The 18,259-nt window shown below is 33.8% G+C and overlaps 1 protein-coding gene across 2 annotated transcripts; it reads right to left on the bottom strand.

Moving 5' to 3' along the window:
* Nucleotides 1-4,220: 4,220 nt before the first annotated feature.
* Nucleotides 4,221-12,023, bottom strand: LOC121378196. 2 transcript variants are annotated; one of them, XM_041506274.1, is made up of 4 exons: nucleotides 11,735-12,023; nucleotides 6,895-7,038; nucleotides 6,164-6,481; nucleotides 4,221-5,450 (listed from the first exon to the last, which is right to left on the bottom strand). In XM_041506274.1, the coding sequence occupies exons 1-3, from the start codon at nucleotides 11,880-11,882 to the stop codon at nucleotides 6,174-6,176; spliced, it is 600 nt and encodes a 199-aa protein (XP_041362208.1). In that variant the 5' UTR covers nucleotides 11,883-12,023; the 3' UTR covers nucleotides 4,221-5,450; nucleotides 6,164-6,173. The 2 variants fall into 2 exon arrangements, with proteins under 2 accessions (XP_041362208.1, XP_041362209.1); XM_041506275.1 differs by having other exon boundaries at nucleotides 6,952-7,038.
* Nucleotides 12,024-18,259: the final 6,236 nt, after the last annotated feature.

The raw sequence follows: 18,259 nt of genomic DNA, 5'->3' as shown, positions 1-18,259 counted from the left end.
GGATAGCACAAACCATGGCCTTTGTTGAACCTGTTATGGATCACTGGTCGGTGCAAGTGGTTTTACACCTACCCATTGAGCCTTTCGGAGCACTCACTCAGGGTTTGGAGTCGGTATCTGGATTAAAAATCCCATGCCTCGACTGGGATCCAAAACCAGTACCTACCAGCCTGTAGACCGATGGCCTAACCACGACGCCACCGAGGCCGGTCCAGTCTTCAAAATATTATGACATCGGTCTTGAACCTTAATAGAGCATAAGTACAATCATGAATTCGAATGAATGAATGAATGTATGAATCAATCAATGAATCAATGAATGATGAATCAATGAATGGATACAACTCTGCAGATATATTTACAAGTTTATTTCCAGTTTGCTGGTAATGAACACAGATGTGACAAAGGAAGAAACCGGGAATAAGTTGAGTAAAATACATATAACAGCATGAAAACATTGTAATCGGTTCCCGAGATATATAACTGATATTTTATTTTAATCTTTTCATTGTTTAATAACTACTTTGAATTTTACAGCAGTTCCCATGCACACACTCTTTGGGATTAACTTGGACAGGTTTGTTTTGCTTCTTTTTTTTTTGCTTTTTTTTTTTTAAACTACCAAGGGTGTCTTAAAAACTTCCAAGATATGAATAGTGCCTTGAAGGGTCCAGTACTGGATTTCAGCACAAATATAACCACAAACTTCAATAAGTTATAACTTTTAAAAATTAAACTACTTTTCCAAATATTTTTGGAATAGTCATTGATTTTAAATATATCAAAACTGAAAAAAGAGAGAAAAAAAAACGAAACGCCATACCAAAAAGGTCTTTTAAAAATGTCATTAAATCTCTGGGGTGTGAATGGGAACCGATATCTTCTGTAAAACTGTATTATGATGTATCTCTTCAAAGTCAAACATAAAATGTTATTATTGTACTTAATTTAATACATTCTTCAATCAATATTACTTAGAATAAACATTCTAATCTCTTTGTTAGCAAACAATGGACAACATTTCTTTATTAAATGTTATTAAATTTGTATTAAATTCATGGCAAAACTTAATGTAAAATATATTCGAAATTTCATTTCACTATTAAAATACTTTTCATTAAACTCTGTTAGAATGCTCTACTAAAAGGAATTGTTTTTAATATTGGTTTTTAAATTAATATTAAATTTTAACATTTAATTTTTAAGCTGTATTAAAAAAAAAAAAAATTCAAATTATTAAAATATGTGGTTCTTTTGACACGGGTAATAACCATAAAACGGGGAAATTATAAATGGGAGATTTAAAAATCTATAAAAATATTTTCATTTGACATCAACAGCAATGAGATTTGACATTTTGAAACATTTCACTTTAAAAGGTATCAATAATTCAATATAGTCAAGCACAGTTCAAGAAATAAAGTCTATCAATTTATTGTTCTGCCAATATTAATTTAAACAGCATAGTACGAGTATTTTAATGGAAAACAATATTTGATGAACATTTTCAGGTAGGACTTTACAGCATAAATTCTTATACAAAATTTAAAATGTATTTTTACAAATTTTATGATGTCTAAAAATATGTTAAGACCATAAAAATATAGCTTTATGGTATTTTAAAATAAAGTTTCACATCTGAACAAAATAAACTTCCTGATAATTTATTTTTTACTGCCTTATAATCAAGTTGAGAGTGAAAAAAAACCCCATGGAATATGACCAAATTAAATGATTAAAAAAACATATATTCTCTATTCCAGTCATGAGAAATAATTCTTCCACTTTTTCAATTTTTATGAATGAATGAAATCTGTCAAAGAACTGTCAAACATTAAAACAGATTACTTTCCATGGCTGATATATGCATTATCATTAATGAAACAGATTTGGTATTTTATCAGTGGGCTACCTGTAGGATGTTTAAATGGGAATAGATGAATAAGAAAAGATAACCATTTCAAATTAATATCATACATGATTCATAATTTCTCAAATCTTCAAAGCTATTCCAATTAATTTAAAATAATATTTTCTGCTGCTGTGATGAAAGAAAATAAATAACAAGAGATAGAAATAGACAGAAAGAATTTCACAGCTGCAGAAATAAAAACTAACATTAATAATAATAATAACATGTAGTAAAATACAAAAAAAAAATCATAATTCAAAACAATGGTCAACACTGTTTGTGTTTTGAAGCACTAAAACTATAAATGAACTACTCAAATAAAATATATTTATGTACGAAATGATTAAGATAAGTTTCACATATATTTTTATTTAAAATAAAATAAAATAATATCAAAAGGATTTATAAAAAGTCTACTTATTTTAAACAATTTTCCCCCCAGTTAAATTTTTGTTTTAAAGAAGCAAACATTTTTAAACTTCTGTAATGAATAATAAAGTGTTAAAAGGTTTTAAAGATGACTTCATGAAACATCAAATCAGTATGGCACAATGTTTTTAAAAGTACATTAAAATCTAAACATGCATGTATCCCCAAAATGACAAAATTTGCTCAATATGCACATTGTATATAACCAATATGATTACCGGTTACATTAATAAGTGATATACAAAACAAAAACTTCTTCAACAATAATAAGAAATCGACTTGTATTCAATACAGAAATGCCAGAAGAATGTTAAAATGGCTAATTTATGAATATATTTAAATATAAATATTAATATACAATTATCTCTATAACACTATCTGCACTATGAGAGGAAGAAATTATTATTACCTTTATATACACATGTATTCATATTACTATGTACAGATAGAAAATAAAATAGAAAAGATCAGAAGCGGTATGCTCCTTTCTATTTCAACTCGGTTTTTGACAATTTTAACATACAATAAATTTCACAAGCTATATACATGCATAGCACTAATTGATTCAAATACATTAAAACATTATCACTGGTTTCAACATTAGTGTCTTAAATGAATGTCAATGTTTAAAAGGACATGACAACAGTAAAAATATGTAGCAAAACAAGGCTTAAATAATTAAAATATATATTTAAAATTTAATTTTAAACGACGAAGTAACATTTTGTCAACTAGGACACAATACAAAGAGAATATTTCCAACATTCCATTCAGATTACGATGGTAATGTGAACAAAAATAAATCTAATCCTGCCATCAATGTCGGTATATAAGATCAAAAACCGTTTAATAAATATTGCTGCTGGGACGTATCCAGCTCAATGCCTAATAAGGGAAACCACTCCAGCTGAATTTACATAAGGCTATACACAGTTATCACTCTTTGCCCATATAAGCCTAGTAATGCACACCCTGTCCCGAGGCCGGACTCGGGATAGGCGTGTTCGAAACCCTAGTGGTATATGGACACGTTAAATAAGTTACTAAGCTAAGTAATGCACAGATTGTGCTGCAGATGTAAAAAAAAACATCATTGTAGAACGCAGATTTTACTTAGTGTCTTTTTAATGCATTTCAATAATGAATAAATGTTTGGGTTTTTTTCATTTCGAATACATTTAATACTTACTCTATATTTTAAAAAATGTATATTATTTTCCTCAATGAAATGTTTATTAAATATTCTGGAACAATGTAAGCTATCAACAAAAAATTGACTTACAAATATGCTCACCAATAAATGTTCACATATAAACTATACTACTCAAAACATTAAATATTCTGAAACAATGTAATGCATTCACAAAATGCATAAAAACTGGTGTATTTACAAATATGGTTACCAATATATGTTCTACATATAAACTATACTACCAAAAAAATAGTATTACAAAAATTACATGTTTATCTTCATAGATCAACAAGATTTGTGACAACAAAATGTTAAAATGTGGAGAGATGATGGTAGAGAAACCATACACAGATTGAAAGATGAGTGATCCACTTTGGCAGTGGTGTGGCAATTAAAGGGACTAAAACTGCAGCTAAATACATGTATCTGCAAATGGCAGTGGCTTTTAAAAGATTGCATACAATAACCTGAATATGGTTTGGAATGTTCACATTATAACTTATATTAATATGTTAAATGGTGACACAGAAACATTTGCTGCAGCTTTAAATGTTTAACTCAAGAGATTTAAAAAACAACATCATGTGGTTTACCATTTCTACAATTTTAGGTTTAATATATTAGGTCCATAGGAACAATATCTGGAGAGGGTGGATTACAGCCTCTATATAGGGGGAGGGGGGGGGGGTCATTATTTTATTCTGAACTAGTTTTCAATTATCTTTCCTGATTTTTTGTCTTGTAAATGTGCTCAGAACAATCATATTTCTAATTTATTATAAAACCTTTAGTCAGGTTTTGCCTAAAGCCCTATTCTATATAACATTGCCATTTAAAGACATACACTATTGATTGATATGAAAACAAACCAATGAAATTCCATAGTAATGGAATCAAAATGAAACTTTGAATAACATCATGGAATTAATTTTACAATTTTGCATGAGTTCAGAAACATTAATTTACAATACATAACAATCTTTACCAGTTCATATGGTACAAAACATCATTTTCAACAGTAAATTAGTACAACAAACATAACAATTGCTTAGTAATAATGACCAATGAAACATGTATTTGAATTATATCAAAACTAATACTGGTAGCAGTAAAGTCAAACCGGTTCAAGCTACCACATTTGTTAAACAACAATGTGAACAAATCTCTTTCAAAAAGCATCCAGTGCATTCTGATACTCATTTCAGACTTTAGTTTAAAATACATTTTAATGTTCTTTCTATTTTGCACCAAATTTGCTTTATGACTATTTACATCAGGTACTCAAACAATGAGATATTGTAAAGGAATATATAATATTTACACATTTAATGCTAATTTACAAAGCAAATAGGTATAAAAGGACAGAATGTGAAATGGAAAGAAACAGAGAAATTGAGATGAGAAAAAAATCTTAGAATATGAAATCTGGTGGATCATCCAGATGAAATGAACATTATATAATTTGTCTGAGAAATGGTTAAGTTGTCCCAAACATTATGTTCCAAATTTGCATGACAAACTGTGCAAGTTTCCAATAACTCATGCACTCTAAAACTCTATCCCATAAAGACATGTTGTGAATCTATATGAGAACAAATTGAGAACTCTGATATGAAGACAACTCATAAAATGTATGATACGAAGACAAAGTGTGAACTATATGCTATGAAAACAAATCAGGTAGTCTTTGATTTGAAGACAAACCGTGGAGCTATGATAAGAAAACAAGCTCCCACTTCTGTACCACGCCGCGACAGATTGGACAGGTTTGTCCAATGAACCGAGGCGCACACTGAGACCCACAACAGATGTGACGACACGGTCTGAACAACACGTTTACGTCTTCTGACAGACAGACCTTACATCGAGTGTCAACAGGTGGAGTTGTGATTTCTTCACTGTCATCATCAGGTATTTCTGAAAATTAATTAAATTTAGAATTAATTACGATTTAGAATAGCAGAAAGTATCTGTAGTTAAAAGCAAGTGGGCCTACTTGAACAAGTATCTATTACATTAAATTTTGTATATCTTTTGATAAATTGCCAAAAATTACTGTACCAAGATATAAAGAATTGTCAGGTTTTGTTATTTTTTGTGTTTGGTGGAGATGATCTTTTTTTACAGTACTGTGGTGGAATTTAATTTTAAAATTTTGTATAAAATTACAATTTGTATTTAAAATTAATGATACACACTTCATATATGGTATCAAACAATTTCTCATTTTGGTCTATATTACAATAGCAGTAAAACAATCACCAAAGACCAAAACAATGAAGTAAAAAACCTCTATGATATCCTAAAACAACAAAAAGAAAATAATAATTTATTACATTTTATACTTTTGGTATTGTCTCACTAATTTTTTTACAATCTCATTAATTTGGTATTACTCGTTTGCATTTAGGAAGGAAAACGAAAAAAAATTTTAAACATCATTTTGTACAATAATATGTACAAAAACATTTTTATTTTCTATACTCACTAATACACACAACTGTACAAACATTCCACACTTTAACACAACACTTTATATAACAAACACACTGAATGTGCCATATCTAACTAAAACCATAACCATTCCACATTTTCTACACCCACAGCTCACAACAAGAAACACTTGATACCTCGTAGATCTCACCCGACTTTCTGTAACTCGCCCGCCAGACGTCTGATCATCTCCTTCTGGTTCTTCTCAATCTGCTGCTTGTTCTCCAGCTGCTGCCTGTGAATCTGTATGACGGCCGCCTGACCCTCGACCAGAGCGCGGTGCGTCTGCTGCTCTCTCACAAGTCGACACTCGGCTGTGCGCGATGTTTCTTTTTCCTTCTGCAGCTCTGTATCCTTAATGTGAGTTCTCTGTCGTTGCTGTTGTAGCATGTTAAAGTTTCTGTCTGTAGCTTGTAGCAGTCCCAGCAGGATGGCTGTGTTCGGGTACTGACCACCTTAATAAACACAAGAAATTCAAACATTAACAATATAATACTGTAAAAATATACTGAACTCCATTCAAAAAGCAGTATATCATATATTATTAAAAAGTCATAATACAATTTTCTAAAATAGATATTATTAAAAAAAAGTAGTTCCTAGCAATAACTGATAGTAATGATAATTTGTAAGGGTAACTAGAGAACAGGGACAATGGTTTAGATATTTTCGGTGTTTTATAGCCAGGTCATTTAGAAAAAGCTAATACCAAATTTAAACCAATGATACCAGTATAGAGAAATACAAATATATAAATGCAATGTAGTTGAACAGCGATTTATTTTGGCAGGTAACTGCATTGTATGTATTTGTTATCTAATACACTGCTGTCCACTGTAATTTGATTTATCTGCATCACGTGACTCACGAGACAACATGAAAAATCTAAGGACGGCTTCACGAATTTGTTCAATGCTGTAATTACATTCCAAGGCTGCGGAAATGGACAACATGTCAAGATGTGGTTTTCCTGGGTTAACTGTGTGAACTGGACCCTCGGTACTGACTTGACCTATATAGAAAAATAAGAACATGAAATAAATGAACATGATAAGACAATGATGGTACAAAAACATGCCATTGCACAGACATTGTTAAATAGATTTTTTTTTTTTTTTTAAACTTAAAACATTTTGTTGTCAAATAAATAGCAGGGTTTAAACTGCTGTTCATCCTACTGCTGTTGCTATCTTGGAAAAGTTCTATCATTTGTAGAACTAGATGTAGGTGACTGTGGACATGTTTTACTGGACATAGCTGTCATGCACATTTGTTTTTAACTCACAGATTGAAGAGAACACTGTGATAATTATATCACACATGTAGTGTGGGAGCCAAGTGAGATTTAATTGTTGTGAGAGTTCCAAAATGTTTGAGGTGGTTGAGGTGTAGAGGGACCCCAACTGACTACGGAAAACCAATTCTTAAGTAAATATAGTGCGGGAGTAAATAGGGGGGCGCTAATGAAATTACCCCCAATATGGGATTTAATTGTTGTGAAAGTTCCATCCAAAATTCCTTTGCTACTTATTAGAGGACATCTCACTGAGCCCAAATCCACAACTTAAGAAAAAATATTTGAATATTTTTGCTACAGATTTGAGATAAATACATTAAAACATACATAGACTTAACTTAAGTCGCTACCACCATGTCCAGTTGAAATGTGAGCACGCTTAATGATGTCATACATAGCATCAATGTTTACAAAGTATATTGGTTCCTCTGCCAAGTTGGCACACTTGCGAATTAACTTCTCCACATCACCACACTGGAGTATTTCGTACCGTCCTAGAATGTAGTATTGTCTAGCATTTTTTAATTTGAAGTATGGTTATGATAAGGAAAGGAAGGGAGGGAATGATAGGGAAGGGATGATGATGATGGTATACAGCTCGCCAGCCGCCGTCCAGAGAATTGGTGGAAACACATCTTGTGGTGAAGTTGGTGGATTGATGATTGTTGATTGGTCCCGAGGTATCCTCCATGAGTTCCTCCAGCATTCGTGAGCATAACATCCGAGAGGATGCGTCACCTATACGGATGACAAAGTCATTGCTATATAAGCCTCAGGGTCACCCGAGTAACCACTATTCGTAAAGCGGGTGTCCCTGAGTATCTTTTTTTTAATTATATTGGTAGTTGGTCGATCAAGTTAATAGCCTATTAAAACCTGTTTATAGTTTTAAAAAAAGGTGATATATATATTAAAACATCAGATTTTAAGATTGCTAAGAGGAATTAATAATAAGTTTAATAAAATCTAAAAACGGAAAAATGGTTAAAAGGGGCATGTAGAGGAAAAATGGAAGGAAAAAAACCCATCTGCGTGGGAGTGTCCTTCCTTTCCTCTAATAATAATTAACATGTACTAATGTAAAAATAATAATATATAACATGATATGCCTGCCTATCCATACTGTATTTATGGAGAGACACCTTTACCCTGGCTTCTAATCCGTTGCAAAAACATTCATATACCATATTAAGACATGCTAACATCAAAAGATTATTCTTTCAAAGTATAGAATTAATAGATTAAGACAGGTTAACATCAAAAGTTATCATGAATGCATGTTCAACGGGCTTCTAATCCACTGAAAAAATAATCTATTTTAAGGTAATTAACCGTTACGATTATTCTTTCAAAGTATAGAATTAACAGATTAAGACAGTGTGAGATTAAAAGCAATATTTTGAATCTCAATTACTTTGATGTCAAGCTTTTCGTCAGTGTTTTGTTTTTGGAGAATGTCTATGTGGAGATTTTTATTTGAAATAAATTACATAATTTTAACTAATATTGCATTTTGTCACTAGGTGTGTTTACCATTACAACAATTGCTGTCAATGAATGGTGGATCTTTCATTTCAGGCAATGTGTCTAGAAATTACCTTGAAAAGTCAGGCAATGTGTATATTGCCTGAAATATTTAGGCGATATACAGATTGCCTGAAATGTTCAGGCATTCTACAGATTGTCTGGTTTTACACATTGACTGTAACATATATATATATATATATATATATATATATATACATACAGAAAAAAAGAAGAAACGAAATATATATAATTATTTCTTTTCTTTTTTTGTTTTGTTTTAGGTTGTGATTAACCAACTAAAAGCCAATTACAAACAGTACTCTTATGAATCACTGGAAAATGCATATGAATCGGTGTGCAGTGAAGGAATGCCAATTAAAAAAGCAGCCTCAGTCTTTTCGGTGCCATATTCAACACTTCATGATCGTGTGAGTGGCAAGATTCAGCTTGAATGCACCAGGTCTGAACCAGAAGCATTGTTGTCACAGGAAGAGGAGCAGACTTTAGTCCAACATATTGAATTCATGTCATCTGTCGGCTACGGCTATACTCGTACGGAGGTCACAGGTATTGCTACTGATTTTGCAGTTTACATCAGAAAGAAAGAGAAGGAAGACAAAAAATTATCTTTACAGTGGTTTTACAGTTTTATGAAGAGATGGCCTGAACTGAAAGTACAAAAACCAAGATCTCTGGAAATAATGCATGCAAAAGCGACATCTGAGGAAACCGTAAATACCTATTTCAATGAATTGGAAACCATTCTTAATAAATACAATCTGAAGAACAGTCCACAGTCAATATACAACATCGATGAAAAAGGCATTGTTGAAAATCACAAACCTTCATCTGTTGTTTCTTCACGTTTTGAAGTACCAGTTGCAGTGACATTAGGCAAATCAAACACGACAACTGTTATTGGGTGCGGCAATGCTCTTGGGGTGGCCATACCTCCATATTTTGTATTTAAGGGACAAAGAATGCGCCAGCTCCTTTCAGGCTGTACAGCAGGCACCGCAGGGACAGTCAGTGAAACAGGCTGGTCCAATTCTGAAATCTTTCAGATGTACCTGAGTGACCATTTTACAAAATATGTTCCACCGGCATCATCTGATCAACCTATCTTGATTTTGTATGATGGCCACAAGTCGCACATAAATATCTCCTTGATTCAGTGGGCACGGGAGACGAACATCATAATATTTGTTTTGCCTGCTCACACTTCCCATGTTCTTCAGCCCATGGATGTTGGATGTTTTGACCCATTTGAAACAATTTATAATGGAATGAAGCATACCTATTTGCGGGAACATGCAACTTCAGGAATTGACAGGCAGGGTTCTCACTGGACTTTCTCCATTGGGGATCATTTGAGCTTTCTTGTGAAATTTGGGGAGTCTCATAATAGGATTTTAAGTTAAAATTAAAAAAAATAAGAGTCCTGTCCAAGTTCCATGCTTCAAAAGACACTTTTCGAGGGTCAGTGAGATCCCTGGACAGGTATTCCCTGTGTGAGATTGCTTTGTAAAGCATACTGTTCTGCCTTAACACCTGTCAATCTGCAAGCATCTTTCAGGAAGACCGGCATATACCCTTTTAATAGAAGTGTCCTGAAGCCATCACATTTTCTCCCAGCAACAGTGTTCTCTTCAACTAAAATAGCAAGACAACAAGAATCTGGAAAGGTCACCACTGATGTTAGCCCCAGCCAATGCAACAAATTCTTCAGAAGTGCTGAAGAGGTTATTACAAGAAATGCAAGGCCAACAAAGAAAAGAAAAGTGCTCAGTGCCGTTGTTGGTGGGAAGGCCATCACTGAAGATGACATTTTAGAAAACATTCAAAAACACCAAGAACAGCAGCAAAAGAAAAAGCCCTTGCCTAAAAGAAAACCAGCAAAACCAAGATCTATTAACAACACCACAGATTCACAAATGCCAAGCACATCAGGAGTTAGCAGTAGACCAAAAGCAAACCGAAATGTTGCTGATGACTCTGACACATCCGATGAAGAACCTGAGGATTCCAATGACCTGTGCTGCAAATGCAAACATATGCAGCCAGAGGAATTCAGACACTGTGTCTCACTCTGCTTTGTGTCCTGGGCTCAGTGCACCCACCCATCATGCAATCATTGGGTTCACCTTAAATGCTGTACCTCTGTTAGAGTAGTGAGGCGACACTCCGAATTTTGGTGCCCTTGTCATATAGAACAAGAGGAGTAAACATTCATCTGTGAAATGAACATTATGAAAATACATTGTCACTTAAAACTGTTTATTGTTCTGAAAATTATTCATTATTTTCGGCAAGTTACAAATATTTTACGATTTATAATACCAAAAGTACAATTTGAGGTAACTTACTGCACGGAGTATAGGCCCTACGCTGCTATAATATGGACAGAAATAGACAGCCAATGAAGGTATCGAAAACATACGACACTTGTCAAAATATGGCGGAATCACCTGTATGACTTCCCGTCTTGTTTACCAGCGGACAACTTGGCATTCATAGGAGGTTATCACTCTTTTTCATTACTAACTAATGTGACTTGACAAAGGTAAAGTATTATTGTATTTACAATGTGTTGTTTTTATTTTATTTTAGATTTTCGCTTATCATATCGAAAACATATGATGCCAGGATAACTCGAAAATGATCGATGTAAAGGTATTTCACTATTTGACGTCAAACATAGGATTGTTGTGGTATTAGAGCCAACTTTTTGGTTGTCGGGAATTGCCAAAAAAATACAGCTTGGTCTCTGACTGTAATGAAAGCGTATTTATGTCCAAATGTCCGTCTAGCTCTCTTAAGTTACAGTAACAGTACTCGGGCTACGTAACATAGATGATAGACATTTACTATGAATATGATTTACCAGTGAAGTAAAATCCTGCTTCTACCAGTTGTTCTTCAGTCTGTGGGAGACACGGCCAATATTCAAATGTCTTTTTCCTATCGTCTTCATCTTCAAACTGTGGATGCAGATACGCCAACAATCTTTGTCCACTATCTAAACATGTCATGATGTCTACGGAAGTTCAGATTTGTGTGTACTATATGTTTTTGTTGACTTCCGCTAAAATGTATGCCCGGTCATACTGGTTGGACTATACCAATTGACCCCTCCGTATGACGAGTTAACCACGGCCCCCCGTGACACGTGATGCAAGGTTAGACAAACATTCAATAATGGCTGCCAATTCGCATAGGTCGATAGCAAAATCAACCGATCTGCCGATTACGTTTTTGCCATAATTTATTTACAAATATCGTTGTTTAAATAAAAAGCCGACAAGAGGAGACATTCAAGTATTTCACTACAGGGTACATTTACGATGACAACGTGATTTAAATTGACGAAACCATTTTTACTTCAGTAAATTTTTATCGAAGCACAAGAACCTGGAAGTGAAAGTCGAACCAAAAGAACATTTAAAACATCCTATGCTCATTTTTCTTGTCAGAACTGATAAATTAAAATGTCTTGTTTGTTTCTTTTTTCTTCTTCTTTTTCATCTTAATTTTTATTGTTGTTGTTGTTCGACTTTTATATTAATGGAATCCCGATATGCCGAGGAACAAGAGAATAGAATGCACGGCGACGACCCGGCCTCGACCCGTTTAAAACCGTGGCGTCTTTATTTTTGGTCGGGTTGCGTTAAATGTTTTGTTTAAAAAAACAAAAGGGAGGGAGTGAGCAGTAACATTAAAATACAAGGCGTGTGGGAATGCCATCAGTGTACCAAAATTTTATGTACGAAAGGTTACAAAACTATAGCAGGATACAGTCGCCTGTGCCAAAATTATGCAGGCAGTGGTTTAGATTGTGGGATTGCGATATTTATGGGGGTGTATTCTTACATAGCTGCACTGCTTGAATCAACCGATATACGGCACTTGCCCTATTTATGAAACCAAAGCCATACACGAGGGGAAAAAAAAGATTATTTTTTTTTAATTCACAACTGGCGTAGCCAGAGGGTGGGTTGGTGGGGACCACATCTTTGGCCCTCCAGTTATGTATACTGACATATTGGCCCGTCTCCGTTCTGACAAGATATATTAGGGCTGTTTACGTTTGGGTGCCCCATCCCTTCTTTATAAAATCAGGCTGTCCAGCACACCCTTTTGAAAAAGTTGGACACAATTAGGAATGAAAATATAGAAAATGTAGGACATGCTCTAACGAAAACCCTAACGAAATTACAGAGTACGTAATAAGAGAATTTCTTGGAAATGAACTTGGCTTGGATTACGATTTTGAGTTTGGTAATGTACATCGTTTTGGCAAAAGACGACTTGGTTCATCTCGCCCCATTGTTGCTCGCTTTCTGTACCACAAGGATATCGTACTGATAAAGTCGAACGCGTACCAGCTCAAGGGAAAACCTTACGGTATCAGTGAGCAGTTCCCCCCCGGCGATCGAGGAACGCCGTAAGAAACTGTATCCCATAGCCAAACGCCTGAGACAAGCTGGACACAGGACGAAACTGTTACGGGACAAGTTATTTGTAGATGGGAAACCGTACGAGGAGGCAAATTACACCGATTATCGGTCGTTCCGAGATGTAGTACAAAACAAGCCACGCCAACAGCGACCAAGTCCTACACACGCGAGGGATACCAGACCGGCACAGAAACGACCGCGCGTTTGTTCATCGCCAACGGTAACAACCGACCCCTCTCACCTATCTGGCGCAGACCCCCCTCACGTATTCGCCGCAGACCCCAATCACCCATCCGCCGCAAACGGAGCGATGTCGGCTACATAGGACGGGCTGGAGGGTGAACATGTGATCAAAATTATGACATGGAATGTTCAAAGGAGACTAGCTTTTAAACTTTGCGACAGCGAATTTGTTAATATTATTTCAGGATGTGATTTGCTCTTTTTAAATGAATGTTGGATTGATAACACTGATGATCTCAATGTAAACGAATTTATCTTAGCCGCCCGCATAGTACGATCGAAGTGTAAGGGTGGTGGCTGTGTTTTGTATTACAAAAATTGGTTACATAAATATATATCTATTGTCAAGATATGTGCCGATACATACTGCTGGGTTAAACTTGACAAATCCCTGTTTGTAAATAAACTTCACGTATTTATTTTATGTGTGTACATACCTCCTGAAAATAATGTGTTTTATGTTAAATATGACTGTGACATTTTTGATATGATATACAATGACATTTTGATCTTTCAAACCCAGGGCGAGGTATTGTGTATAGGTGACTTTAACGCGCGCACTGGAGCGGAACCGGATTATATCCCACTGGATCGGCTTGATGATCAAGTGTTGCGTAACATCGGTGAACTGTTTGACTATGTCTCTGACGAGTGTTCAACGCCAAGAGTGTCTCAAGACAAAACTGTAAATAACTTGGGTCGTAACTTGCTACGCTTGTGTAAAGCTACTGGTATCCGTATTGTGAATGGCAGATCACCTGGTGATAATTTTGGTCGTTTTACTTTTTATCATAGAAATGGATCAAGCTGTATTGACTACGCTATATGCTCCAACGACATACTTCATATCGTTAGCGACTTTACAGTGTGCGATTTTAATATGTTTTCTGACCACGCGCCTTGTTTGATCGAGGTTGTTTGCTCATTGAAATTTTTTAACAAAGTTGTAGTTAATAAAGGTAATCCTTTATATATGACTTTAACTATCTGGAATGAGGAATGCAAGGTTGATATTTTAAACAGTTTAAGCGGAAAGTCCGAACAATTACAGATTCTCTTTCAAAATATTTGTCCCACCAAAGAAAGTATTGATAAATCAGTTACTGATTTAACTCATCTGATAAATGACTCGACCAAACAATACTGTTCCCACACTGTTAAATGTAAAACTGTTGGAGGTCATTGTCTAAAATCAGTCCGTGACAAACCATGGTTTGATGATAAGTGCCGTGAGTTATATCGCAGTTACAAGGAGGCTCTATATTTGTTTAACAAGCATTCTTCATTCGAGAACAGGTATAATTTAGCTGTAAAAAAGAAAACATATAAACAGCATATAGGTAAAGCAAAACGAATGTATTTATATCAGGAAGGTAACCTGTTGCATTATTTGAAAAAACATAACCCAAAGCAATTCTTCAAGCGTTTTAAGAACAAACGTAAGCAAGTTAATACGTCATTAACAATCAACGATTTTTTTATACATTTTAAAAATTTAACAAACACCGATCATGTTGAACAGGTTAATATTACCCAAATGATAGATGAATTTGACGATACCTCAGTTAATACCCATAATGAAAGTGTTTTTTGAAGAATTGGATAAAAATAATAACACCTGCTGAGATTGAACATGTTATTTCAAATCTTAAACGAGACAAAAACCCCTGGCCATGATCTTCTGTTAACTGAATATTTCATAGAATTTAAAGACATTTTATTACCCGTTTTAAGCAAGCTATTCAATAGCATTATTGATTGTGGTTATTTCCCCAATTCTTGGTCAAACGGGATCATCCTACCCTTATACAAAAAGAACGACCCTAACGATGTAGGCAACTATAGAGGTATAACTTTATTAAGTGTTATATCCAAAATATTTACTTCTCTTATTAACAATAGACTTCTACAATGGAGCAGTAATCACAATATTATATCTGATGCCCAGTTCGGATTTAAGCCTGGCTATGGAACTTGTGATGCAATTTTTTCCATATATAGTCTGCTATCATCCACTTTAGCGCATAAAAAATGTTTATATTGTTGTTTCATTGATTACAAAAAGGCCTTTGATAGTATTAATAGAAATAGTCTTTGGTATAAACTAATCGGATACGGTGTCACAGGAAAACTATTAACTATAATTAGATCAATGTATAATGATGTTAAATCATGTGTTAAACACCACGGGTCCTTCTCTGATTCTTTTTCAACTAGTGTGGGTTTAATGCAGGGAGACGCACTATCGCCTATGCTCTTTTCTCTTTTTGTCAACGATATTGAACTTGACCTGTTAAACCACTGCAATAACTCTTACGAATTGAAATATTTGAACTTATTATTGCTAATGTATGCTGATGACACAGTTATTTTTTCAGAAAGTATAGAAGGCTTGCAAGAAATGTTAAATTGTCTAAATATATATTGTTATAAGTGGAATTTATGTATTAATACCGATAAGACCAAGGTTCTTATATTTCGTAACGGAGGTATTATACGAGATAATGAAAAGTGGTATCTAGGGGATAACGAATTGGAAATAGTAAATGAATTCAATTATCTGGGATTGGTATTAAAATTCAATGGAAAGTTTGTTGAGACACAAAAATGCATTGCTAATCAAGGTCGCAAAGCTTTATTTGGTTTGCTGAGAAAATTTAATGATTGTAACCTTAATGTAGAAACTAAGTTATATTTGTTTGATACTTATGTTAGCAGCATATTAAGCTATTGCTGCGAGATTTGGGGATACCATAGCGCTACAGATATTGAAAAGGTACACATCGATTTCTGCAAAAGAATACTTGGTGTAAGTAAAAAATGTACTAATATGATGGTATTCGCAGAACTTGGTCGCTTTCCTTTAACCACTTCTCGAAAATTCAGAATTATTAAATATTGGCTGAAAATATTAAATACTAACAACTGTATTTTAAAGAGCTGCTACGAATTATTATTAGATGATATCAATCTCCCTAGATTTAATTGGGCAAATTCTGTGAAAAATATTCTACTAGAAGTAGGCCTTCCTCACATATGGGATAGCCAACAGGTCGAAAATAAAACTTCTTTTCTTATTCACAGTTAAACAACGTTTAGAGGATCACTTCATCCAGGATTGTAACAGAATAATTGATTCGTCATCTAAAGGATTCTTATATCAACATCTAAATCCTACTCATAATGTCAAGAACTATCTAAAAAAAACGCCTTGAATTTGTATACAGCAAACTGATTATCAAAATACGATTATCTGACCATTGCCTTTGTATTGAAGTCGGGAGACGCCAAAATACCCCAAGAGAAAACAGATTATGTACACTATGTGATAATGAAACAATCGAAGACGAATTCCATTTTATTCTGAGTTGTCCTTTTTACCATGATCTAAGAATAAATTACATAAAGAAATACTTCTACGTCAGACCTTCCGTGTTTAAGTTAATCAAACTATTGAACTCGGAAAATATAAAAACTTTAAACAATCTTGGAAAATATTTATACAAGGCTTTTCTAAGAAGGGAAATGTTCATTAAAAATTAATATATTATGTTTACCCTCCTATTGACATTTTATATACTCTATTCATGTAATTTTGATTGTTAAATATCACACTATGTATATATGCACAACTGTTACTATGATAATAATATTGATGTTTATGTCGCGCCTATAGCCAGGATGGCTTTGGATAATAAAGAATATATCAAGCTCGAAACACCGTTTTATGTAGTGCTTAGTTTGTACATGTATTTTGTGTTCTATCAAAAATAATGTGTATCTTATGTAACGGTCACGTTATAGTTATTTCAAATTACTATACACTATATTAATCAATATACATATTTACATGCATAGGAATGCTAATGCACAGTAAAACAGTTAACATGATTAATTTAAGTTTTCCATAATGTATTATAGATTCTGAAGTCGTACATACACATTGTACATTATAATCATATTAATCATTGGAAAATATGTTGGCTTTGAGGGTGTAATTTTAATATGTTGAGATTATATGGTGCCACAAATTGGGAGATGTATCTTGCTGCCAAGAAAAATTAAAATAATTCCCGTAACTGATGACTTTTATAATATTACAAGGAATATGCACACTTTAACAGCAATTCGTGGCATTTTCAAACAAAAAAGTACGAAAAACTAAGTATTCTGAAGAAAAAGTAGGAAAAATAGGACAAAAACCAAAAAGTACGAAAAAGTAGCTGGACAGTCTGTAACATATTTGCCAATTAAGCCAGTACAACAGTGCTTAAATAAATTATAAATTCATGTGTTGTGGCACCAACTGTTGGGAATCAAACTTGAAGCTTCTGCACCCCCCCCCCCCAAATCTCACACAACCCGCCCATTAGTTATCCTACTTTTATTTTAAAATTAAAAAAAAAAATAAGATGTAGTAGCTGTAGTATGGCAAAATAAATACAAGTATAGATAATATCCAAGCAACTAAGATTAAATGAAAAATAAAGACCACACAAATGTAATGATAAAGGAATATACTGTTTATTCAAGAACTGGATGCATCGTTTTGTTGGGGGGTTTTCATAGAAGATGATGGAATTGTGCATTTTATTTACAGTATAGTGTGGGATTTTTATCACTGCACATGCTTTAACCATTTTGTTTGCTAAATTAATCTCTGTTGGTGTCAACAAGCAACAAAATTAAAGTCAACGTAGTCACATTAT

This window comes from Gigantopelta aegis, chromosome 8, assembly GCF_016097555.1.
Source record: "Gigantopelta aegis isolate Gae_Host chromosome 8, Gae_host_genome, whole genome shotgun sequence".
In the NCBI taxonomy this organism is placed as follows: domain Eukaryota; kingdom Metazoa; phylum Mollusca; class Gastropoda; order Neomphalida; family Peltospiridae; genus Gigantopelta; species Gigantopelta aegis.
Note: the sequence above shows the minus strand (reverse complement) of the source record. Positions and strands in the feature narration are given on the sequence as shown.